Below are 26,963 nucleotides of genomic sequence, written 5' to 3' on the forward strand. Positions count from 1 at the left end.
CACAAAAGCTCAAACCCAAATGTTAAACAACATTTATTATACTGTAAATTAATTAATTAATTTACCCTCTACCATATCCATCTCCCCATAAATGTAATACTTAATCAGCTGCATAGATTTAGGTCTTGTTCAAGACACTGAAGCTAGCTCGTTAAAGTTGTCAGGTCCACTCAAGACTGATGACTGATAGATAGACTGAGAGATGGAGAGAGAGAGAGATGGAGAGAAGAACATGTTAACTTTACATATATTCCTATTTTATCCAATGTTCAACAGCAACTGCAAAACATGTAAACTTCAGCGAATGATGACAGTTCTAGAAAGATTTACTCAAATTTGGGGACGTGGCAATTAGTAGCCAATCAGGTGCCCAGGATGAGGTTTCGGACAAAGGGACCACAGCGAAGATTTTACCCAACGTCAATACATTCTCTAAAACACGATTGGTTCAAACACTACAACGCTTTTCGTGTAAGCCAATCAAACCTGAATGCGATGAATAAACGTTTTATTATGGAACGTTAGGTCATCGTCCAAATGTGCCTTTTTGCTGAAGTGGACCAATCAAAGCTCGTAAAGGCTCATTTTTGTAATCTCATTGGATCTCCTTTAAGAAGGAAGGAGGCCGATGCTAGGGTGTGTTTATTAAACTGTTGGCTTGTGAAACGGAGATAGTGTAGATATTGTGTCTGGAATCATCAGGCAGGCAGGTAGGTAGGAAATACAATGATATTACTTCTCTTACAAGCTAATATTGATAGTGTTACTTTGTATGATCAGCTAACCCTAAACGGTAGGATATGCAATTCAGGCACATTCCAATAGTCTGACAAGAGAGCTAGCGGCTAGCAGGCGATCTTATTATGATGAAGTGACTGAAGACAAAATATCTTACATTACAGTCAACAACTGATTTCTGTTTTATTGTTCCACATTTGGTAATGTAGCGAAATGTGACATATTACATAAACAGTGTATTCCGTGTGTGAATGGTGTATACGTTGGTACATTGTATGTTAACAATCTGTGCCTATATTTGTGTTCAGACAGCCAAACGCTACATTCTTTCCACTTTACCGTTATAGTGAACAAATCTGGTATTGTGTTCCCCTGATCTGCATTCAAGTACTGTTAACTATATAAAAACCTCAATGTTACAAATACCACATCATGACATCATGAATGCACTGCAGACATGTATTTGGCTTTCCTGCCTGACTCATCTGTCCTATCCTGTCTACAGGACTATCTCTTTTCTTCCATTTTAAATGTCCTATCACAAGTCTATGCTGCCAGCAGCAACAGTTTAATAAACAACCAACCGTTGAATATGTGATACAAGTACTGTAACACCATAATGTCAAAGAGCCCGTCAATGAAGCAAAGCTAGACATGTTTAAATTCTGAAAGACTTGGAACAGCCCTAATGAGCAGCAGATGTGAAGTTAACACTCTGGAGGAGGTGTCTTTAATCTTGCTCTCTCTCTCTCTCTTGCGCTCTCGCTCTCTCTCATAGGATGGAGATCAGGCCGTTGCTCATGTGCTTTGCCCTCTGCGTGGTCTATGCCACCAGTAAACCCACCGAGAAAAAGGAACGCATTCACCACGATGCACCTCTCAGCAGCCGCGAGCACGACGACGCTCAGGGCTTCGACTACGACCACGATGCCTTCCTGGGACAAAAGGAGGCCAAATCATTTGACGACCTCAGCCCAGAGGAGAGCAAGCGCAGGCTAGGGTGAGTAGGCTCAAGTCTCTGCCTGGCTGCGTCTCAGTTGTCCAATGTGGCCACCATTCCTCGGCTCGGCTGTGTATTAATAGTATCAAGTTGAGGGTAGGGCTGTGACGGTAATTGAATAACCGTGTAACTGACGATTATGGATGAAGAGCGTCATGAAAATAAAACCGTCAAAACCGTTTAAATAGGCCTACATTAATTTTAGGATTAAAAAAATGCTATTAATATTATTTTCATGTCGATAAACTTTACCTAATAGCGGGTGTGTTTACTAATGATTATAAGCAAATGTTTTGTTAACTTAGTTTGTCTATTAAACTTTCTACATCTCCTCCTCTTTACAGCTTTCCTTTGCTTGAGCAGCTAATTGCTTGTAGAGCGGGATGTAGAGTGCTATAGGCTATGGCACTTCAGTTAAAACATTGTGTGATGTGTGGACTTTCTTTTATACAATACACGTTTTCATTGTTGCTAGTAAATACATCTGTCTTCCTTAAAAATAAAGTTTAGATGTTTCTGACTATTCATTAATTATTCAACAGCAGTCGGCAAGGTTGTTCTGGCTCTGAGGCCTATAATGCACTAATGTTGTGTCAAATGGACAATTCGCCAAGCCTCTCCAACCTGGCGTGGTATAATTTGATACAGGATCTTTTTTAAAGTTATAAACAAATCATCGCTGATCAAGCCCGGTTCTGGCTGATATGCTGCCCTAAGCTACACCCAAAAAATTGCTGTCCTCCTATCCCCACAAAGTAGAATAGTAGCATAGGCCCGCAATGCACTTTTAGGAATGCCTGTGTGGTAGGATACTGTTTGTAAAACAGGAAATTGACCATTAATTCCTGTAATCTGGTTACATTCATTTCTGTTAATGCATGTATTAATTACAGTAATTTACCGTTCTCATTCTCGTTGTTTGCATAGTTCAAAACCCGCTACACTTGTGATAAACAAGGTTTGGTTTATTTCATATCATCATTTACACGCTCCATGTGAGCAATGAGCATGTGTCTGGTTTCTCTGACCTGTTAATGTTGACGGAGGCGCGCGCCTGAACACGCACAGAAGTACCTGGCCTGCTTTTCGCAAATGTCAAAAGTAGGAAAGTGCCCAGCTGGGCTTCTAAGTCATATTTTCTTCACCTCACATAGTCAGTCAACGAAGTCCATTATAATTGTTCCTCACAGTATTTGAAAAATCCTTCCAACACTCTCCCCCTCGATAATCAACGTTACTGATAAATAGGCTATGGACATGTTGCGTGTATTTGTTTCTATTTTAATGATGGTCAATTTCATCTTCATTCTATAGCATAGCTGTCCCCTTCATACTATCATTGTCAATTAATTATCTTCCAACCTACTCTCAGGAAAGCCTAAGGTAGACCTAGGTTTTTTATTATGTTTTAGTGAAAGGATAAATATTTGCTCTTGTGTCTGACATACAGTACGCTGGTGGTTTTGATTGATGGATGCTTTTACGGGGGTGTGCGTGTGTGAGTTCGCTGATTCTCTCTATAGGCCAAAATGTCCATTTCAGAAAGTTTCCTAAAGTAGCGTATCTGGACAAGGGCTGCAAATAACTGTCGGTCTCACAGTAATTGACCGATAATTAACATAAAGACATTTAGCATCTCCTGGCTTCCACTCATAGCCTACAAGCCACTGATGCAGACCTTTGGAACATCTACGTTTTAAAAAGTGTAATAAATCCATTATTTATTTTTAGACAGGTCTAAAGAAGCATGATATGAAGAAAATGTAGTCTATTTCAGAAGAACAGAATAGCATACTCTGAGTTGTCCTTATGTTAGGCCCTGATCTGGCTATGCCAAATGCCTGAGGGCTACACCAGTTCATATGCAGAAAAGATTTGCTTAGAATTCCGTGGCATTATTTTATAGTATGAAGAATACATTGTGAACAAAACTGAATAAAATAGAAAGGATATTTTCTCCAAACGATTTGAGGGAGTGCGCACATGCGCTTATTTTGTGTTGAGCGGTTAACAAAGAAATAGGTATTCCTATATGCTTAATTTGGAGTTATTTATGTATCTTTAGTTGTTCTACAATCGTTGGGCTGTATGTTTTGAGGTATCCAATTGGATACCCCAATTGGTAGTTACAGTCTTGTCTCATCGCTGCTACTCCCGTACGGAGAATCGAAGGTTGAGAGCCGTGCGTCCTCCGAAAAACAACCAAACCAAGCCGCACTGCTTCTTGACACAATGCCCACTTAACCCGGAAGCCAGCTGCACCAATGTGTTGGAGGAAACACTGTACACCTGGCGACCGTATCAGCGTGCACTGTGCCCAGCCCGCCACAGGAGTCATTATTGCACGATGGGACAAGGACTTCCCTGCCGGCCAAACCCTCCCCTAACTTGGACAACGCTGGTCCAATGGTGCGCCGCACCATGGGTCTCCCAGTCGCAACCGGCTGCGACAGAGCCTGGACTCAAACCCAGAACCTCTAGTGGCACAGCTAGCACTGCGATGCAGTGCCTTAGACCACTGCGCCACTCGGGAAGCCCCGACATGATGTGACTTCAATGATGATTTGAAAAAAGTTGCTTGAAACGCATGAGCTCTGCTTATTTTTTTTGCGCAGGCTGTGCACATTGTATCAGTCACTCATTCACAATTTGACAAGTATTTGATAATGCCTAGAATTTCCCGGCAGCATCCCCTTTGTGTGGCCATAATGCACCCCCAAAAATCCACGCCCTTTGCGGCCAGTGGCCATTGTTCCCTTCTCCCTGAGTGCAGGGTGCTCCATCACGTGATCCGGTCTTTCTTACAGGCTACAAGTGAAGACAGAACAGCAAAAGCACGAACAGCAAAAGCACTAGCCAATGTCAATCTACTATCCCCAAAGTTCAACCTATTCTATTCTGTGCTAGAAATAAATATTACAAACATAGTCTGGGACAGTTGTGGGATGCGATATATCCCAAATTAATACAACAACTAGCATCAAAAAAACTTGTTTACGCAATGTTGCTGACGCAACACATCTGATCGTTTAGCTTAAAATGTTGATAAATTATTAGGCTATTTCTTCACGTTATAAGCGCAGCAATGCGCACATGGTAGTAGGCTAAAAGCGCACATTTTCCATTAGCGGAAAACATCATTATCAAAAGTGACCGCAAATGCAATTATGCATGTAATGCTTTTATTATAAAGGTGCATTTTTATGGTGAAAATTATCTTCCCCAAACTTGAAACTCACACGCTGCTTATGTATGCCAGTTAGGCTCTACACCCCTTTATAATGTGCTTGATTTTAGAAGTTATTTGGCCACTTTAGTTGTGATACAAACCTTATCAAAACATATAGGCCTATGGGCTAGGCAAGATGAGGTGTGTGACTATGACTCGAAAAAGTCACCAAAAAAGGCATTGTTTCTTATGCTGGGCATCATTCACAAGTGATAGGCTAATATTGTTACCCATCAGACTATTCTTGATTTAATCTTGTCTTTACATATACTAAATAATATATGTGTGAAATTAGTTTTTGTTTTGATTTAGAATGGACCATTATCGGTCACCGCAACAGCCCTAGTCTGGACTCGATTTCTTTAATAAGAATCAAGCGCTCCTGTCGTGATGTAATATTGTAAAAGGCCTCTTTTCAGTAGCTTAGGCTACATTATTTCTCTCATTATGGCATCCTCTCGTTGAAGAAAATATGTCAATGCCATTGCCATTGAATGATCGCAGCAACAGAGTTTGTGACGTTATGCGAATATTTTGAGAAAAGTGAGAGTTCGTTTGAATGGTTTTGTGCGTTGACGTTGTATATGCATGAAAAGCCAACAGACAAGTACAAGGTAGGCATATCTTTATTTTGACTCCATTAATGTTGTGTGAATACTTAAATGCGACAGATCCTCTCCAACCTGGCATTTCTTCGTTTAAAAAATATATATATTCTGATGACAAAAATAAACATTGTTTTTACAGTACTAGTCAACGTTTGGACACACCTACTCATTCAAGGGTTTTTCTTTATTTTTACTATTTTCTACATTGCAGAATAATAGTGAAGACATCAAAACTATGAAATAACACATGGAATCATGTAGTAACCAAAAAAGTGTTCAACATATCAAAATATATTTTATATTTGAGATTCTTCAAAGTAGCCACCCTTTGCCTTGATGACAACTTTGCACACTCTTGGCATTCTCTCAACCAGCTTCCCCTGGAATGCTTTTCCAACAGTCTTGGAAGGAGTTCGCACATATGCTGAGCACTTGTTGGCTGCTTTTCCTTCACTCCGCATTCAAACTCATCTCAAACCATCTCAATTGGGTTGAGGTCGGGTGATTGTGGAGTCCAGGTCATCTAATGCAGCACTCCATCACTCTCCTCCTTGGTCAAATAGCGCTTACACAGCCTGGAGGTATGTTGAGTCATTGTCCTGTTGAAAAACAAATGATGGCCCCACTAAGCGCCAACCAGATGGGATGGCGTATCGCTGCAGAATGCTGTGGTAGGCATGCTGGTTAAGTGTGCCTTGAATTCTAAATAAATCAGACAGTGTCACCAGCAAAGCACCCCCACACCATCACACCTCCTCACACCTTCTACGCTCCAGCTGGCTTGTCCAGGGCTCATGCCTCGGCCGGCTTGTCAGGCTCTCCCAGGTGGGACGCCGGGTGGCGCCCCTAGAATTCTGAAATTCTTTCTAATTGCATAGCATCTACAGATTGTAAGTTGAAGATAAATAGTTTTACTGAAAGTATTATTATGTTGTTTGTTGTTTGACTATGGCTTTCCAAATCTCCCAACAGTACTATTTGTAGGATTCATTTCGGATAAATGTTGTGATTTTTTTTCAGCCATTCCTTAACCTGTGACCAGAAACAAGCTACATAGCTGCAATACCAAAATAAGTGATCTAATGATTCTGCCTCTTCATAGCAGAAGAGAGAGAATCATTCCTTTCTTAATTTGTTGATTAATATTTATAAGTAATAACCTGAATAATAATAATGAAATGCCATGATAATAACAATGTGTAATGGCTTGTTTCAAGTAGGCTGTTATTAAGAAGTGTAAACAAGTGTACAAACAGAGTTGTGATCTCTCCTTTTTTGACCCCTTTTTCCTTGAACGGTTATGTCGGTGACCGTGTACATTGGCTTTGCCAATTACCGTTACCTCAAATTCCAAGACTGTCATAGCCCTAGTTGAGGAGCCAATCAGAGACCGTTCATGTAGTTTGCCACCTACAAGTTACCTGTATGTTAACGTGGCAGAGTAATATAAATGTAAAAGTACTTATTGCAATGGAAAACTAATGCTGTCACTCATACAAGGAAGTATGTCCTCTTTTCAGTAAAAGTTAATCAACATATAGACTTGTTTGCCAGTAAATGGAGAGGAGGTAGAATTCCCCCTTTCCCATCATCAGATTCAAAGAACAGGCCGTCACTTTCACGTAGACTGTACTAGATCTTGGTGTTGACTGTTATTACATTGGTATTATAGTAAATATATTTGTCCTCTTTTGAACTTCATTTTTCATTTTTTAATAGTCTCTCTCTTTTGCTCTTCCCCTTTCTGATACAGTGTGATTGTAGAGAAGATTGATGGGGACAGTGATGGTTTTGTCACTGAGGTGGAGCTGAGAGCTTGGATTAAGAAGGCTCAGAAGAAGTACATCTATGAGAACGTGGACCGCCAATGGAAGGACTTTGATGTCAACAATGACGGCATGATCTCCTGGGAGGAATACAGGAACGTAACTTATGGTACCTATCTGGGTAAGAAGGGCATGACGTGAGCATGCATGAGCCCGGGAAATGCAATTGGTCCAAAACATAAATGTGTTGGTTATGATTGGTTGGATAATTGCAGGGCCTTTAGTATTAGTTTCACTGATTGGTTGATTTACCGTATCAATTCAGATCAGGGTGTATCACGTGTGATTAACTAGAGATCATAGCCGCTTCCCTTTGACCCCACAGATGACCCGGAACCAGATGATGGCTACAACTACCAGCACATGATGGCGAGGGACGAGAGGCGTTTCAAAATGGCTGACCAGAACAGAGACCAGATCGCCAACAAAGAGGAGTTCACTGCCTTCCTACACCCAGAGGAGTACGACCACATGAAGGACATAGTGGTGCTGGTATGTGTGTTTCATTCTCTGTGTTCATTAGATTAAAAGGTATTTGTAAAATATGAAACACAAGACCAGCGTTCACCGGTCGGGTCCCTAACCATCCTCCTCTTTCTCTTTGTTTACCCCACAGGAAACCATGGAGGACATTGATAAGAATGGTGATGGTTTCATTGACCTGAATGAATACATAGGTAAGGACTGAAGTGGACATACTGTGAGTATACAAAACATTATGAACACCTGCTCTTTCCATGACAGACTGACCAGGTGAATCCAGGTGAAAGCTATGATCCCTTAAATCAAATGTTAGTTATAACATGTGCCGACTACAACTGGTATAGACTTTACAGTGAAATGCTTGCTTACGAACCTTTCCCGATGATGCAGAGTTACTGATGATGCAGGGCCTTCCCTGTGGCTCAGTTGGTAGAGCGTGGTGTTTGCAACGCCAGCATGGTGTTTGAAACGCCAGCATGGTGTTTGCAACGCCAGGGTTGTGGGTTCAATTCCCACAGGGGGCAAGTACAATTTTTTTTTTTATATATAAAAATTTATGAAATGTATGCATTCACTACTGTAAGTCGCTCTGGATAAGAGCGTCTGGTAAATGACTAAAATGTAAATGTAAAAAAAAGATGAGAAAACAATGTAATGGTAAGTAACACAATAGAATACACAAGAATGGAGCTATATACAGGGAGTACCAGTACCAGATCAATGTGGAGCTATATACAGGGAGTACCAGTACCAGATCAATGTGGAGCTATATACGGGGAGTACCAGTACCAGATCAATGTGGAGCTATATATAGGGAGTACCAGTACCAGATCATTGTGGAGCTATATACAGGGAGTATCAGTACCAGATCAATGTGGAGCTATATACAGGGAGTACCAGTACCAGATCAATGTGGAGCTATATACAGGGAGTACCAGTACCTGATCATTGTGGAGCTATATACATTTACATTTACATTACATTTAAGTCATTTAGCAGACGCTTTTATCCAGAGCGACTTACAAATTGGTGCATTCACCTTATGATATCCAGTGGAACAACCACTTTACAATAGTGCATCTAAATCTTTTAAGGGGGGGGGGGGGGGAGGGGTTAGAAGGATTACTTTATCCTATCCTAGGTATTCCTTAAAGAGGTGGGGTTTCAGGTGTCTCCGGAAGGTGGTGATTGACTCCGCTGTCCTGGCGTCGTGAGGGAGCTTGTTCCACCATTGGGGTGCCAGAGCAGCGAACAGTTTTGACTGGGCTGAGCGGGAACTGTGCTTCCTCAGAGGTAGGGGGGCCAGCAGGCCAGAGGTGGATGAACGCAGTGCCCTTGTTTGGGTGTAGGGCCTGATCAGAGCCTGAAGGTATGGAGGTGCCGTTCCCTTCACAGCTCCGTAGGCAATCACCATGGTCTTGTAGCGGATGCGAGCTTCAACTGGAAGCCAGTGGAGAGAGCGGAGGAGCGGGGTGACGTGAGAGAACTTGGGAAGGTTGAACACCAGATGGGCTGCGGCGTTCTGGATGAGTTGTAGGGGTTTAATGGCACAGGCAGGGAGCCCAGCCAACAGCGAGTTGCAGTAATCCAGACGGGAGATGACAAGTGCCTGGATTAGGACCTGCGCCGCTTCCTGTGTGAGGCAGGGTCGTACTCTGCGAATGTTGTAGAGCATGAACCTACAGGATCGGGTCACCGCCTTGATGTTAGTGGAGAACGACAGGGTGTTGTCCAGGATCACGCCAAGGTTCTTAGCACTCTGGGAGGAGGACACAAGGGAGTTGTCAACTGTGATGGCGAGATCATGGAACGGGCAGTCCTTCCCCGGGAGGAAGAGCAGCTCCGTCTTGCCGAGGTTCAGCTTGAGGTGGTGATCCGTCATCCACACTGATATGTCTGACAGACATGCAGAGATGCGATTCGCCGCCTGGTTATCAGAAGGGGGAAAGGAGAAGATTAATTGTGTGTCGTCTGCATAGCAATGATAGGAGAGACCATGTGAGGATATGACAGAGCCAAGTGACTTGGTGTATAGCGAGAATAGGAGAGGGCCTAGAACAGAGCCCTGGGGGACACCAGTGGTGAGAGCGCATGGTGCGGAGACAGATTCTCGCCACGCCACCTGGTAGGAGCGACCTGTCAGGTAGGACGCAATTCAAGCGTGGGCCGCGCCGGAGATGCCCAACTCGGAGAGGGTGGAGAGGAGGATCTGATGGTTCACAGTATCAAAGGCAGCAGATAGGTCTAGAAGTATGAGAGCAGAGGAGAGAGAGTTAGCTTTAGCAGTGCGGAGAGCCTCCGTGACACAGAGAAGAGCAGTCTCAGTTGAATGCCCAGTCTTGAAACCTGACTGATTAGGATCAAGAAGGTCATTCTGAGAGAGATAGCAGGAGAGCTGGCCAAGGACGGCACGTTCAAGAGTTTTGGAGAGAAAAGAAAGAAGGGATACTGGTCTGTAGTTGTTGACATCGGAGGGATCGAGTGTAGGTTTTTTCAGAAGGGGTGCAACTCTCGCTCTCTTGAAGATGGAAGGGACGTAGCCAGCGGTCAAGGATGAGTTGATGAGCGAGGTGAGGAAGGGAGAAGGTCTCTGGAAATGGTCTGGAGAAGAGAGGAGGGGATAGGGTCAAGTGGGCAGGTTGTTGGGCGGCCGGCCGTCACAAGACGCGAGATTTCATCTGGAGAGAGAGGGGAGAAAGAGGTCAAAGCACAGGGTAGGGCAGTGTGAGCAGGACCAGCGGTGTCGTTTGACTTAGCAAACGAGGATCGGATATCGTCAACCTTCTTTTCAAAATGGTTGACGAAGTCATCCGCAGAGAGGGAGGAGGGGGGGAGGGGGAGGAGGATTCAGGAGGGAGGAGAAGGTAGCAAAGAGCTTCCTAGGGTTAGAGGCAGATGCTTGGAATTTAGAGTGGTAGAAAGTGGCTTTAGCAGCAGAGACAGAAGAGGAGAATGTAGAGAGGAGGGAGTGAAAGGATGCCAGGTCCGCAGGGAGGCGAGTTTTCCTCCATTTCCGCTCGGCTGCCCGGAGCCTGTTCTGTGAGCTCGTAGTGAGTCGTCGAGCCACGGAGCAGGAGGGGAGGACCGAGCCGGCCTGGAGGATAGGGGACAGAGAAAATCAAAGGATGCAGAAAGGGAGGAGAGGAAGGTTGAGGAGGCAGAATCAGGAGATAGGTTGGAGAAGGTTTGAGCAGAGGGAAGAGATGATGGGATGGAAGAGGAGAGAGTAGCGGGAGAGAGAGAGCGAAGGTTGGGATGGCGCAATACCATCCGAGTAGGGGCAGAGTGAGAAGTGTTGGATGAGAGCAAGAGGGAAAAGGATACAAGGTAGTGGTCGGAGATTTGGAGGGGAGTTTCAATGAGATTAGTGGAAGAACAGCATCTAGTAAAGATGAGGTCAAGCGTATTGCCTGCCTTGTGAGTAGGGGGGGAAGGTGAGAGGGTGAGGTCAAAAGAGGAGAGGAGTGGAAAGAAGGAGGCAGAGAGGAATGAGTCAAAGGTAGACGTGGGGAGGTTAAAGTCACCCAGAACTGTGAGAGGTGAGCCATCCTCAGGAAAGGAACTTATCAAGGCGTCAAGCTCATTGATGAACTCTCCAAGGGAACCTGGAGGGCGATAAATGATAAGGATGTTAAGCTTGAAAGGGCTGGTAACTGTGACAGCATGGAATTCAAATGAGGAGATAGACAGATGGGTCAGGGGAGAAAGAGAGAATGTCCACTTGGGAGAGATGAGGATTCCAGTGCCACTACCCCGCTGGCTCGATGCTCTAGGGGTATGCGAGAACACGTGGGCAGACGAAGAGAGAGCAGTAGGAGTAGCAGTGTTATCTGTGGTAATCCATGTTTCCGTCAGCGCCAGGAAGTCTAGGGACTGGAGGGTAGCATTGGCTGAGATGAACTCAGCCTTGTTGGCTGCAGACCGGCAGTTCCAGAGGCTGCCGGAGACCTGGAACTCCACGTGGGTCGTGCGCGCTGGGACCACCAGGTTAGAGTGGCAGCGGCCACGCGGTGTGAAGCGTTTGCATGGCCTGTGCAGAGGGGAGAGAACAGGGATAGACAGACACATAGTTGACAAGCTACAGAAGTGTTGTTTCTTGTATTATTGTCTCTTGTGTCTTTAGAGAACTGTTTCACTTTGATATCCTTTTTCTTCTGTCCTGATTCTCTTTCTTTTCTTCTGTTAACTAGATATTCTTTGTTGTTCTTCGTTAGCTAGCTAGCTTCTTCCAAAAGAGTCCCTAGCAACTGCTTAGCAACTGGTAAACAATTCAGCTAGCTAAGATAACAAAAATATTATGAAAAATAGTTATTTTTCAAAAGCCTATCTTCTTTGTTTGTTGCTTGTTTTTTCTCCTATTCAGTCTTGCAGTTTTCTTTTGCTTTTTCCGATGTACTTCACTCTAAAAACCATGTAAATTTCAATATTTGTAGGAGCTTGTTTTTCAGCTGCTGCTGCTCTATACGCTCTATATACGGGGAGTACCAGTACCTGATCAATGTGTAGAGGTTCTTGAAGTAGATATGTACATGAAGGCAGGGTAAAGTGACTAGGCCTTATTGATGTCACTTGTTAAATCCACTTAACTCAGTGTAGATGAAGGGGAGGAGACAGGTTAAAGAAGGATTTATAAGCCTTGAGACAATTGAGACATGGATTGTGTATGTGTGCCATTCAGAGGGTGAATAGGCAAGATAAAAGATATTTGTGCCTTTGAACGGGGTATGGTAGTAGGTGCCAGGCGCACCGGTTTGTTTTAAACCCAGCAGCGTTGCAGTTCTTTTCACGCTTAACAGTTTCCTGTGTGTATCAGGAGTGGTCCACCACCCAAAGGACATACAGCCAACTTAACACAACTGTGGGAAGAGTTGCAGAAGGCATTCCTAATGTTTGGTGTACTCAGTGTGTAGTCACTCCATTCAATAGATGTACAATATTGATGTTTCTACCTCCCCCTCTCCTTCGTTTCCTAGGTGACATGTACAACCATGAAGATGAGATGGAGGAGCCAGACTGGGTTGCGACGGAGCGCGAGCAATTCTCAGAGTTCCGGGACAAGAACAAAGATGGGAAGATGGATCGGGAGGAGACTATGGACTGGATCCTTCCTTCAGACTACGACCACGCAGAGGCCGAGGCCAAACACCTCGTCTACGAGTCTGACTCAAACAAAGTGAGTCTCTCTCTCTCTCTCTCTCTCTCTCTCTCTCTCGGTTTTCTCTCTCTCTCGGTTTTCTCTCTCTCTCTCTTGGTTTTCTCTTTCTCTCTCTCGGTTTTCTCTCTCTCTCTCGGTTTTCTCTCTCTCTCTCGGTTTTCTCTCTCTCGGTTTTCTCTCTCTCTCTCGGTTTTCTCTCTCTCTCTCGGTTTTCTCTCTTTCTCGATTTTCTCTCTCTCTCTCTCGGTTTTCTCTCTCTCTCTCTCTCGGTTTTCTCTCTCTCTCTCTCTCTCTCTCTCTCTCTCTCTCTCTCTCTCTCTCTCGGTTTTCTTTCTCTCTCTCTCTCTCTCGGTTTTCTTTCTCTCTCTCTCTCTCTCTCTCTCGGTTTTCTTTCTCTCTCTCTCGGTTTTCTTTCTCTCTCTCTCTCTCTCTCTCTCGGTTTTCTCTCTCTCTCGGTTTTCTTTCTCTCTCTCTCTCTCTCTCTCTCGGTTTTCTTTCTCTCTCTCTCTCGGTTTTCTTTCTCTCTCTCTCTCTCTCTCTCTCTCGGTTTTCTTTCTCTCTCTCTCGGTTTTCTCTCCTCTCTCGGTTTTCTTTCTCTCTCTCTCGGTTTTCTTTCTCTCTCTCTCGGTTTTCTTTCTCTCTCTCTCGGTTTTCTTTCTCTCTCTCTCGGTTTTCTCTCTCTCTCTCGGTTTTCTCTCTCTCTCTCTCGGTTTTCTCTCTCTCTCTCTCGGTTTTCTCTCTCTCTCTCTCGGTCTCTCTCTCTCTCTCTCTCTCTCGGTTTCTCTCTCTCTCTCTCTCGGTTTTCTCTCTCTCTCTCTCGGTCTTTCTCTCTCTCTCTCTCTCTTTCGGTTTTCTCTCTCTCTTTCGGTTTTCTCTCTCTCGGTTTTCTCTCTCTCTCTCTCTCTCTCTCTCGGTTTTTTCTCTCTCGGTTTTCATTCTCTCTTTCTCCCCCTTTCTTTCTTTCACTCACAATGTCTGTGTCTGTTTTAAGCATTCTGTTGACTAAATATCCTTTTTGTTTTGATTTCAGGATGGAAAGCTCAGCAAGGAAGAAATCCTGAACAAGTACGACCTGTTTGTAGGAAGTCAAGCAACTGACTTTGGCGAGGCGTTGGTACGGCACGATGAGTTTTAGATGATTTAGTCCTAGCTAGATAAAACAGTTTTAAACTTGGTTTGATTTTTATTTTGTACGAAACCTATTCATACACTACATTGACTCCAATTAGTTTGTGGTTGATAGCACCTAATACTTCCCATCCCATCACTTCATTTTATTGTTCTGTTACGTACATAGGTAGTTTAGATTGGTCATAATTTTTGCCTTGGTTTGAAATATGATGATATACTCACAAGCACTGAATACTCCTTTTGGAGTTGTTTATAATTCTTCCACCAAACCCTTCATATGTGGGAATGATTTGGTGTTTTTTACAGTCATGTTTTGAATGACACTGATTGTAGTGACAGCCCATCATTTCTTAGTATAGTTAGTAGATGAGAGATGCTACCCAACATTAGCCTCCTACATTTCCTTTCACCCAGTGTGTGCCTTCTCTGAGTAGTCTTTTGGGAGCTCAACCAATGAAACTGACACTAAATATCAGTGAATCAGAGGGTCATGGGAACGTGAGTCCACTACAGTGAAATCATCCCTCACCCTGCTCTGTTTCTCCATAAACACTCTCTTTGACCCCCTTTTCTTCATATGTACTGTATTTGTCTATCATGACTAGGGCCATTATTACATGACTAGGGCCGTTATTATTAGCAGTTCATCACTGCTTCTCTAGCCTTCTCTGCTGTCAATCACTGCCTCTCAACAGTCTACAGTGGTTTCCTCTCCTTGCCTCCATCTGCGTTGGTCTAGAAACAAATGATAGGTGAAAGAAATATGTTAGATGACCAATGTGAAACAAGAAAAGGAAACCATTTTGGACTATTGAGTAGCAGCACAAGTGTGAGAACGCATCTGTTGTTCTATTGGTTAGAAATAGGAGCGGTTGTACTTCCTTCCTATGGGGCGTGCGGAACTGAAAGGTTAGTGCATTGCAGCGTTGTTACTGAATTACGCTTGCTCCAAATTAAATTAAAATTATGTTGAAGTATTTACATACTCAGCAAGTGTTTCTTTTCTGAATTCATGCACAGAATGTATGGACATTCATATTTTGGATTAAATGCTGTACTTTTGATTCCACAGCCCATTTCTCAATAAAAAAAACTCATTGAGTAAACTTATTTGTTCAAGTTTGAGCCTCAAGGCACATCTTCTTTTAACAGTTTGTATGTCTCGTTGTGTTTGTGGTAATGATTTTGTTAAGAGATTCAATAAATGGTGAGCGTGGTTGAAATAAAACACTGTCCACCACTGTTATAAAAGTGCATCGAAATACAATATAAATCTTTATTTACCTTAGATATGTTACAATAAATCAACATGTTGAGTATTTCATCAAGGAGTAGATTCAATAAACCCTATTTGCCCTGAACTCACATTTTCAATCAGGTGTTAGGGAACCTTAGATGGTTTATTGAATCCACCCCAAGACCCCCCATTCCGGAGATATAAAAAATAAAAGTGCTAAAATAATATTTTTCGTCATTTTTTTTCATGCATTGCTATTTTTAGACTGCAGCTTTGGTAAGCTAATATATGCCATCATCAGACAAGTTCGGTCAATATTCAGAATTAAATGTACATCATTCATTACTGTCTTAAACAGGGTGCGATTTGTGGGGGAGAGGAGAGGGAGAGGCGAGAGAGAGAGGTGGATAGGAGGAAGAGAAAGAAAGAGAGCAGGAGAAAATAACCCCCTTCTTTTTGGCTCTCATGGTGTGCTAAGGGGTGTTTCCATTCGAATAAGAAATAAAATGGCCAACAATACCACCACAAACCCTATACAAATCGCACACTGTTTATGATACGAATAATACTATGGAGTTTGGAAAAGTTCTCTGACAGTAGGACCTTCCTGGTATGAAGCAGGGGTGGTCAGGTCTTGGCTGCTGGGGATGGGCTCCTGATGGACTGAGACCAGCGTCACAGTTTATGCTGTGGAGACCTCAGTCTTGGAGGCTGAAACTGAAGTCTCCTCAATCTGCTTTCCGAACACAGTCTCCATGATGCAGGCGTTAAACTGAGGGAGAAGTAGATGTATATGACAGACAATGAACATGATAAGGTTCGGTGTCCTGTTCTGACTCACCTCTGATGTGCTTCATTTCAATGACTGATTGTGTGTGTGCCACTTTGTTGGTGTATATCTATGCATTTGGGGGTTATAGACTCACCTGTTTGTTCATGAAGGCATAAATAAGAGGATTGTATACACAGGAGCTTTTAGAGAAGAAAGCAGGGATGGTCACCAGGCGGTAGTCTTTGTTCTCGCTTGTTGTATAGGCAAAGTACAAGCCTGCCAGGGCGTAGGGGCCGTAACACAGAATGAAGGAGCACACCATCACAATCACCATCCTGGATACTTCCTTCTCTGCCTTCTGGGTGGAAGCTGACTCAGCCTGGGCAGCTGCCACCTACACATACACACGCGCACACACACCAGACAAGCTGGTCACATCTTGGTTCCAAATCATGACTTTACTATACTTTGTTTTGTTCTTTTTTTTGCCCAAAAAGCATTGTACTCACAGCCCGTAGTGCTCCCAGCAGCTGGGAGTAGGAGAAGAAGATGATGGACATGGGCATGAGGAAACAGGTAACAATAAGGAATTTGGTGTAGCTGGCACAGTGGTACTCCTCGTTGTTTGTGTACCAGTCAGGTCCACAGGAGCAACCCAGACCCTCAGGGATATACCTGTAAAACAAACCCAAGTTACTTCTACTAAAGCCCCGCGCATTGTCTCTGCAAGGTTTCCTCCTTGCCTATATCAATCAGTGACTTATCTAACTTGAAAAGCAGCGAGCGATGCAAACGTTGAAGCCAATTAGTGACATTAATTGCTGCTCAGAACCTTACACGTACAGCAAAACATATACATGTACTTTTAACTAATTTTAGGATATTTTCCATTTTCCCCATTCCCTGTGTGTGCAATGTGAACCAAATAGCCTAATAGTAGCCAAATACAAAGAGTATTTATTAATCCAGACTTTAACACAGTACAAGATCAAAGTGTTTGTGAGAGGCTGTGGATCAGTACCTGCTCCAGCCGAAGAACGGTGGGGTGGCACATCCGATCCCCATGACCCAGGTGAAGGCAACAGCCGCCAGAGCCTGGTTGTTGTCAAATTTGAAGGTGCCGAAGGGTTTGCAGATGACCACGTATCTCTCAAAGGCAAGGACAGCCAGGGACCAAGCTGACACCAACCCTGAGGAAGAGAGAAGAAGCCATCACCATGTTAGGAGATATCAAAGACATCGAACACAAGAACAAGTTTGCATGCAAATAATCAGAAGAATAAAATGAATCATTCAAGTATGTTTTTTGTTGTTGTTCTTATGATGATGTTTGAATTTACCTGCTATTGAACCCATGCAAGCTTCCATTGCACACAAGGTGTAACCCAGGAAGTAGTATCCTCTCGCGCTAGAAACAAACACTTGACTCACAGAAAACGTCACAAAGATGAAACCTGCTAACGAGATGTTGACCAGGATGAAGTTCAACGGTTGTCTCAGCTTCTTGTACTTCACTGTCACCACGAGAATTATAAAGTTTAGGGGTGTTCCAGCAAAGAACACAAAGCCCATGAAAGCAGCCTGTAGGTAGAAAGCCCACATTGGGGCCAGGTGATACTGTGGCCCCTCAAATGGGCTGATCTTAGAGATGTTCTCGTACAGATGGAAGTCCTTTCCCATCTTGGCTCCTCTCTGACTCAGACCACTACCTGTCTGTCCCTTAGATGTGAACTATGATGCTGAAAGGCTCCCTTTTATATGACCATAAACCACTTATAAACCTCTTATAAATGATGTCAGGAACAAGCTTCTTCTGCGGATCTTCCTGATCTTGTAGGTGGATGAATAAACTTTAGGATTAAGCTGCCCCCGTGACCATGACCTGCCAGAAGAGACCTTACTTTGTTGGGCACAGTAATCCATCTTAAAGAGCCAGTGAGAAAGAATACAATTTAGAAGAAGAATTGAACTTATAGCAATTCTTTGTTGGTGGGAACAGTGCTAGGATAGAAAGCATTGCCATACTTCTGAAGTTTGTAATGTATATCACTGATTTAAGCTAGGCTGTGTTGGCTGCTCTTATGAGGTGGTAACTGCCTTATCCAGTTCCTATTAATCTCTGATGGACATTAACCTTCATCCGAACATAACCTCGTTGAAAGAAGAAGCTGACTGGGCAGTGGCACTCACCTCCACAATGTTTGGAAACTCCACTTTAACAATTCATTATTATTAAGTGCTAATCCATCAACCAATGAAGGAATTCATTATAGATTCTAAGCAAACATAGAGAGCCAACATAGAGAGCCTTGCTCTTGTTGTATACATCTCTACAGTACAGGGAAGCTTTAGCACACTGAGCAATGTGAAAGACTGTTTACATTTCAATTAATTTTTCAATCTTACATTTACAAGTCACATTGTAAAATGAGAAAGTCTCAAAACACCATGAGTGTGTAATGAAACCATGAAAAGTAATGCACTTAAACTGAGATTTGGTGTTTGGAGGGTGTTTGAATGTAAACCCCATGGAAGTGTTGTATTACACCGAATGTGTTTTAAAACCAAAATTAAGTACTCTGAAACACCTAAAGTGGTTGTTCAACCTTAATATTGGTGTTTTTAAGAGAGTGCTGCACAAAAAAACATGTTGGACTTTCAGTGCATGTAAAAGGAAGCACCTAAAAACAAAAACTGTGTTTCTCATACAATCAATGTTTTAGAAATGGACATGGTTTATAGCTTATAAATTGATTGATGATAAGGAACTGTAAATTATATATTTTTGTGGAATTTCATCTTTATTTTTGCTTTATTTAGACAGATTAGAAACAGGAGGGGCAGTAAGACTGTACATTTCGTTGGAGTTTTATCCACTCAACATGTCATGATCGTTAACATTGACGGACCAGGGCGCAGCGTGTGTTGGGTTCCACATCTTTATTTCAGTGAAACTAGAAACAAAACAACAAAACACACAAAGACCGTGAAGTCGTAGTGTCACAAGCACATACACAAACAAACAATATCCCCAAACACATACCTAAATATGATCTCCAATTAGAGGCAACAATTACCAGCTGCCTCTAATTGGGAACCATACAAAAACACCAACATAGAAAATATAAACTGGAACACTCCCTAGTCACGCCCTGACCGACTACACCATAGAGAACCAAGAGAACCAGGAGAACCTCTCTATGGTCAGGGCGTGACACAACAACACAGTCACACTGTAAGAAATGATTCTGGGGTGAATTGAAATTGACTCCCCCCAAAAAATGTATGCAAGTCATGCAGAGTCCATAGTCTAACCGTAACACACTAAGACACCCCTCTCCCCACTGAAGACTGGGGTTAAATTCCCTGCTCTAACCCTTCAATCTTTTTCTCACACCTTTCTGTATCCCCTCTGTCATTTCATAACTGTCTCAATAAAGTGTAAAAATACCCCCAAATATGTATAGATATTTATTTATGCAGTCGTTTAAATGATTTGTTAATTTAATTTGACCAAAATAATGTAAAATAAATACAATTTAATGTGTTGCTCAAAATGTAAGTATCTTTCATGAGGATTACCAAAGAGAGAGAACATTTAGTGACTGAACTCATTGGAAGTGGTTATAATCAGCTTGCATTTTCTATCTTGGCGCTTGACTATGATTGTGGGCAATTCAAAAACATTTGACTTCATAATTATTTTACACAATGTTGTATACAAGTTTGATGAAAGAAAGGTATATTTTCATATTAGTATTTAGCTTGTTGTGCCATGAAGTGTAATGGATCATGATGAACGGATATCAAAACCATCAGACAAACTGACGTTCATTGAGGACAGCACCCATTTCCACACTCATGATTGTCAATAGAAGAGGCAAGTGCAGAATTCTCATTTCTTGCAGTTCAACTTCCAGTTACTAATGGTGATGTGAACACTGTGCTTGGCAATGCCTGCCAAAATGGCAAATGATTAAATACATAAAATGATGTTAACTGTAATTCTCCAGATGAAGTGATCTAATTTTGCGCTGGACAGGAACTCAAAACACCAAAATTATGTTTACAACCTTTTTCGGTAGGGCTCTCAGTTCCTAGCAAGATGTTGCACTACTCTTGATTAAGTGGTGTTAAAATACACCATGTCATGTTTCAAAACATTTCAGGATGATGTGTTTCAATAAAGCTTTGTCTCCTTCAAGTTGGTGGCAGCTCAGTTGCCACTATTTTGGGAATTACAAAGCACTTCATTTGAACAGTGCACATTCAGGTCTAAATGAACCTACTGGTATCAAGATGTAGCTTGCATGGAACAAAAAAGGAGTGCCATATAATGAACAGCAGGTAGGTTAGAGAGGTGGGACAGCAACCTGAGGGTTGCCAGTTTGAATCCCCAATTTGTACCAACAAATCTGGCCTTGAGCAAGGCATTTGACCCTTAAACTGCTCATTGGTTTTGACGTGGGACAGAGATTACAGTTTAGAGTTCTAGATAAACCTTGATCGGGTGAAAACAGAAAGCTTACAACTAGCCGGCAGCAAGCCAATTATAGCACCATCAGCCCCCAATACACCCCACCCCCCCGTCCATTCCTCCCTCCCTCCCTCACTGGAAAGGGTGTCTAGTACGTTTCTGAGAGTTGTAATCGGGTGAATTCTGATCAACATACCTCACTAACAAAGAATATGTTTTCACTACTATGATTCTTCTCTGTGCAAGGATATGGATATTCAGAATGTTTTGTCTATTTTTCCTCTTCACGATATTGTTGCATATATTGTCAGGGATGGCAGCCGCAGACATTTGATCTACAAAGTGTCTCAGGCTACTTTTTTCAGTTACTGTTTTTTACTGATAACTCGAGAGTATGTTGCCTATTGGTGTGTCTGCATTTATTATTATTTTTATTTGTATTTCACCTTTATTTAACCAGGTAAGATAGTTGAGAACAAGTTCTCATTTACAACTGCGACCTGGCCAAGATAAAGCAAAGGAGTTCGACACATACAACAACGCAGAGTTACACATGGAATAAACAAGCGTACAGTCAATAACACAATAGAAAAAAAGAAAGTGTATATACAGTGTGTGCAAATGGCGTGAGGAGGTAAGGCAATAAATAGGACATAGTAGCGACACCACCCCACTATGTAAACATGGAAAAGTTTTCCCCATCTTATTGATTTACTTGATTAACTGTATGCTATAGTAGTTGGAGTTATTTTTTAAACTCATAAATGGTCATGGCTAACAGGTACAGCTAGCGTTAGCTACATAAGATGCTTAGTTTTGTTGTCAGTGGCCCTTCCCCTGAGCTTCATCACATGTGAAACCTTTCTGCCATCCACCTGCTGCCTGTTGCCTGCCATGCATATTAGATTGCATGATATTGGGGTCTTAAAATGCCACAATACAGGGATGAGCCTTAATCTGGAAACAAGATTTACCTGAGATGTACCTGGCCAATCCTTCAAATCTCTGCAAACTGCAGGGATGTAACATGGGATTAGGATCAAACTACAGGATCATCCCTTTAGCCACAGATTGTTGGGTCAAATTACTAATTTGAGGAAGGATCAAGGGTGGGTTTACTGGTAAATCTCCCTACTCCTCCTCCTTTTTATACACTTGCACACAGTCAGCCAATCCTCTTTTCCTTGGAACCTTTCCAAGGAACCTTTCCCTCCTCCATCCTCTTCCTCCGCCCTCCTCTGTCTGTCTCTCATGTCTTTCCAGATCAGTGCTACTCTAGTTAAGTTTGAGGCAGTAGGGACCAGCTAGTTTGATCTAGTTTTGAGCTAGTGTTTGCTTGAAAACCAGAGCTTCTCCCAATTTACCAGCAGAAATAAAGGTATGCTTTTTTCATTTCCAGGATTTTTGTATGGGTGAGTAGGCTTGTTTAACAGGTTGTATTTCAGTTTAGCATTTGGGTAGGTCGTTTAATTTGAGGTATATTGATCAGTTTAAGATTTTAGCTTGAAGGAGAAATCTCAGTCGACAATGCTTATTTGACCGAGATTGGATCTTTGGAAAAATGTATATAACTTTTAGCATTAAAAAGTATTTTATATAGTTTGACACTATTGACAAGCTAAACTGTGTTTGTACTGTACAGCAAACCGAAGCGCATGCATTGTGATGACCCTTATCGTCAAGATTTTTTCCCCTCAAACTAGGTGAAGATGAAGGACCACTACAGTCCTTTAAGATACATGGTGAAGAAAAGATGGAGAGCGAGTGAGAGAACGGGTGCAAGATAAATATCACCTCCAGACTCAGGGTTGTATCATAACCAACCTGTATGGTTTAGAAGTATGGGTATGATACGACCTGGGTTTGACGGTGGTCTGCTGCTGCCTTCAAACAGAGGATGCTAACACCAATGGCTCTCTATAACTGATTATTTGGCGTGTGTTTTCTTCCCTTTTACTTTTCCTTTCCGTTTTGCCAAGAGAAGAATGTAATAGCAGCCAAAAAAGAATTGTTTCAACAGCTGTAAAATTGCTTCAAATGACACTCTTGACTTTTGTATTTTGTGAAGTGATCCACAAAATAAACGGAATGGAACGAACCTTGTACTTCTGTGCACTCTGCCCTTGTGAGACCATGACCAATAGAAATGCATCCATTTGAAAACCCTTAGATTAGCCATTGTGGGGGTTGGTGATACCAATGGGATCTACCCGGTAGAGCCAGAAGAGGACAGGCCACCCCTTGGAGTCTGGTTCCTCTCTAGAGCAAGCTTCTGCCTCTGCTTTAGAGAGGATATCTCTGGATATCTGTAAAGCACTTTTTGACAACTGCTGATTTAAAAAGGGATTTATGAAATAAATGTAATCTTGTGAGGGTGGAGTAAAAGCATAATGATCCCTAAGGGGTTAACCACACCCTCTTGGTGCGCAAAGGCAAGCTAAATCAAGTGCACCTAAGAGTTGCTTTTTTAAAATATAGTGATGCTTTAATCAAAGCTTTCCGACACAGGCTTCTAAACACCCATAGTAAATGTAAAACAACACTCCTTATAGAGCAAGTAACAATTAACAAACTTGAGATACACTATATATACAAAAGTATGTGGATAGTCCTTCAAATGAGTGAATTGAGCTATTTCAGCCACACCCGTTGCTGACAGGTGTATAAAATCGAGCACACCGCTATGCAATCTCCATAGACAAACATTGTCAGTAGAATGGCCTTACTGAAGAGCTTAGTGACTTTCAATGTGACATCATCATAGGATGCCGCCTTTCCAACAAGTCAGTTCGTAAAATGTCTGCCCTGCTAGAGCTGCCCTGGTCAACTGGAGTGGTGTAAAGCTCGCCGCCATTGGACTCTAGAGCAGTGGAAATGCATTCTCTGGAGTGATGAATCACGCTTCACCATCTGGCAGTCAGACGGTCAAATCTGGGTTTGGCTGATGCCAGGAGAACGCTACCTGCCCCAATGCATATTGCTAATTGTAAAGTTTAGAGGAGGAGGAATAATGGTCTGGGTCTGTTTTCCATGGTTCAGGTTAGGCCCCTTAGTTCCAGTGAAGGGAAATCTTAACGCTACAGCATACAATTACATTTTAGACGATTCTATGCTTCCAACTTTGTGGCAACAGTTTGGGGAAGGCCCTTTCCTGTTTCAGCATGACATTTCCACCATGTACAAAGCGAGGTCCATACAGAAATGGTTTGTCGAGAACTTGACTGGCCTGCACTGAGCCCTGACCTCAACCCTATCTTTGGGATTAATTGGAACGCTAAGTGCGAGCCAGGCCTAATCACCCAACATCCGTGCCCAACCTCACTAATGCTCTCGAGGCTGAATCGGAAGAAGTCCCCACAGCAATGTTCCAACATCTAGTGGAATGCCTTAACAGAAGAGTAGAGGCTGTTATATTAGCAAAGGGAAGACCATCTCCATATTAATGTCCTTGATTTTGGAATGAGATGTTCGATGAGCAGGTGTCCACATACTTTTGGTCATGTAGTGTACTCACACCCATGAAGCATGCCTATAGTGCCAAGTGTTTTTCTAACCATGTGACCTGACCAGGAAAAACTTGGGGTCCAATGTTTCCTTTGCATCAGGTTACTGTCCTGCAGTGCAACTATTGACAACTGCTTGGAGGAAGCAAACCTGTAATGAGCCACTTTTAAACTTGTTAACCTTCGTAAGGCTACTGGCCCAGACGGCATCCCTAGCTGCGTCCTCAGAGCATGCGCAGACCAGCTGGCTGGTGTGTTTACGGACATATTTAATCACTCCCTACCCCAGTCTGTGGTCCCCATATGCTTTAAGATGGCTACCATTGTTCCTGTACCCAAGAAGGTAAAGGTAACTGAACTAAATGACTACCGCCCCGTAGCACTCACTTCTGTCATCATGAAGTGCTTTGAGAGGCTAGTCAAGGATCATATCACCACCACCTTACCGGCCACCCTAGACCCACTTGTAACGGTTCTCGTCGGATAAAGCGGACCAAGACGCAGCGGGGAAATGTGCACTCATCTTCTTTTTTATTTAGTTGGCAAAGAAGGTGAACCAAAAATAAACACGTACACAAACAACGACAAATAACAGTCCTGTAAGGCTTGACGCTAAACACAGAAACAATCTCCCACAAAACACATACCTATATATAGGACTCTCAATCAGAGGCAACTAAAAACACCTGCCTTCAATTGAAAGTCCAACACCCAATCCTAGACATAGAAATACTAAACTAGAGAGAACATAGAAATACAAAAAACATAGAACATAACCCAAAACCCGGAAATAATAAATCAAACACCCTTCTAAACAAACCACCACCCCGAACCACATAAAACAAATACCCCCTGCCACGTCCACATAACCCCTATTACTGGTCAGGACGTGACACCACTTCAGTTTGCAGACCGCCCCAACAGGTCCACAGGTGATGCAATTGCCATCACACTGCACACTGCCCTATCCCATCTGGACAAAAATAAGACCTATGTAAGAATGCTGTTCATTGACTACAGCTCAGCATTCAACACCATAGTACCCTCCAAGCTCATCATCAAGCTGGAGGCACTGTGTCTGAAGCCCGCCCTGTGCAATTGGGTCGTGAACTTTCTGACGGAACGCACCCAGGTGGTGAAGGTAGGAAACAACATCTCCACTTCGCTGACCCTCAACACTGGGGCCCCACAAGGGTGTGTGCTCAGCCTTCTCCTGTACTCCCTGTTCACCCACGACTGAGTGGCCATGCACACCTCCAAACTCAATCATCAAGTTTGCAGGCGACACAACAGTAGTGGGCTTGATCACCAACAACAACGAGACAGCCTACAGGGAGGAGGTGAGGGCACTCGGAGTGTGGTGTCAGGAAAACAACCTCTCACTCAACGTCAGCAAAACAAAGGAGATGATGGTGGACTTCAGGAAACAGCAGAGGGAGCACCCCCCCTATCCACATCGAAGGGCAGCGGTGGAGAAGGTGAAAAGTTTTATGTTCCTGGGTGTACACATCACAGACAAACTGAAATGGTCCACCCACACAGACAGTGTGGTGAATTAGGCGCAATAGCGCCTCTTCAACCTCAGGAGGCTGAAGAAATTTGGCTTGTCATCCAAAACCCTGACAAACTTTTACGGATGCACAATCGAGAGCATCCTGTCGGGCTGTATCACAGCCTGGTACAGCAACTGCACCGCCCTCAACCGCAAGGCCAACCAGAGGGTGGTGCGGTCTGCACAACGCATCACGGGGGGCAAGCTACCTGCCCTCCATGACACCTACGGCACCCGATGTCACAGGAAGGCCAAAAAATCATCAAGGACAACAACCACCCGAGCCACTGCCTGTTCACACCGCTATCATCTAGAAGGTGAGGTCAGAACAGGTGCATCAAAGCTGGGACCGAGAGATTGAGAAACAGCTTCTATCTCAAGGCCATCAGACTGCTAAACAGCAATCACTAACTCAGAGAGGCTACTGCCTACATTGAGACCCAATCACTGGACACTTTAATAAATGGATCACTAGTCACTTTAAACAATGCCATTTTAAATAATGCCACTTTAATAATGTTTACATATCTTACATTACTCATTTCACATGTATATACTGTATTTTATACCATCTACTGCACCTTGCCTATGCCACTCGGCCATCGCTCATCCACATACTTATATGTACATATTCTCATTCACCCCTTTAGATTTGTGTGTATTAGGTAGTTGTTGGGGAATTGTTAGATTACTTGTTAGATATTATTGCACTGTTGGAACTAGAAGCACAAGCATTTCACTACACTCGCATTAACATCTGCTAACTGTGTGTATGTGACCAATAACATTTGATTTGATGTATCTGGTTCATTGCTGTAAGTAGTTTTCAACCTTTTTTGGTTACTATAACCACGTTTCACTCAGTCTGAACTGAAGTACCCCCTCATGTCCATCTGATAGTTAAGAAAATGTTATTATGCATATTCCCAAATACATCCTGTGGATAGACCAGGTAGGTACTCCTAGCACAGATTAATAGGTATTTTTGGTACATGTACCCCAGTTTGAGAACAACTGTTGGAAATCATGCGCTTTGCTGACATCTAGTGGTCTTTCAGTGTATATTGGGGTTCTCTTACAAAAAAAATGTACATACCGCCTAGCTACATAGTTATACATTGTAACCATGAATTCAATTACATTGATATGGTGTTTCTCGTTTTTACTACTTGTTTTACAATAACAGTAAAAGAGACCCATTGTGTCCCTCGAATCTGTGAAGTATAGCTTTTAGTTCCTGTATCTGTATTTC

General features: G+C 42.9%; 2 protein-coding genes across 6 annotated transcripts; one reads left to right on the plus strand and one right to left on the minus strand.

Annotated features, from left to right (window-relative positions):
• The first annotated feature begins 506 nt into the window (after window positions 1–506).
• On the plus strand, window positions 507–15,289 carry LOC106576025 (calumenin-A-like). 5 transcript variants are annotated; one of them, XM_014152835.3, is made up of 7 exons: window positions 507–636; window positions 1,517–1,738; window positions 7,329–7,510; window positions 7,727–7,893; window positions 8,018–8,078; window positions 12,858–13,057; window positions 14,070–15,289. In XM_014152835.3, the coding sequence occupies exons 1-7, from the start codon at window positions 629–631 to the stop codon at window positions 14,172–14,174; spliced, it is 945 nt and encodes a 314-aa protein (XP_014008310.1). In that variant the 5' UTR covers window positions 507–628; the 3' UTR covers window positions 14,175–15,289. The 5 variants fall into 5 exon arrangements, with proteins under 5 accessions (XP_014008310.1, XP_014008307.1, XP_014008308.1 ...); XM_014152832.3 differs by having other exon boundaries at window positions 510–636; window positions 7,329–7,522; XM_014152833.3 differs by having other exon boundaries at window positions 557–710; window positions 7,329–7,522.
• An 800-nt stretch (window positions 15,290–16,089) lies between these two features.
• opn1sw1 (opsin 1 (cone pigments), short-wave-sensitive 1) lies at window positions 16,090–17,859 on the minus strand. The gene is given in 5 exon segments (NM_001123708.1): window positions 16,090–16,179; window positions 16,334–16,573; window positions 16,689–16,854; window positions 17,201–17,369; window positions 17,520–17,859. Coding segments are annotated over 5 exon segments (1,005 nt in total).
• Between the last annotated feature and the right edge of the window lie 9,104 nt (window positions 17,860–26,963).

This window comes from Salmo salar, chromosome 17, assembly GCF_965601325.2.
Source record: "Salmo salar chromosome 17, fSalSal1, whole genome shotgun sequence".
Taxonomy (NCBI): domain Eukaryota; kingdom Metazoa; phylum Chordata; class Actinopteri; order Salmoniformes; family Salmonidae; genus Salmo; species Salmo salar.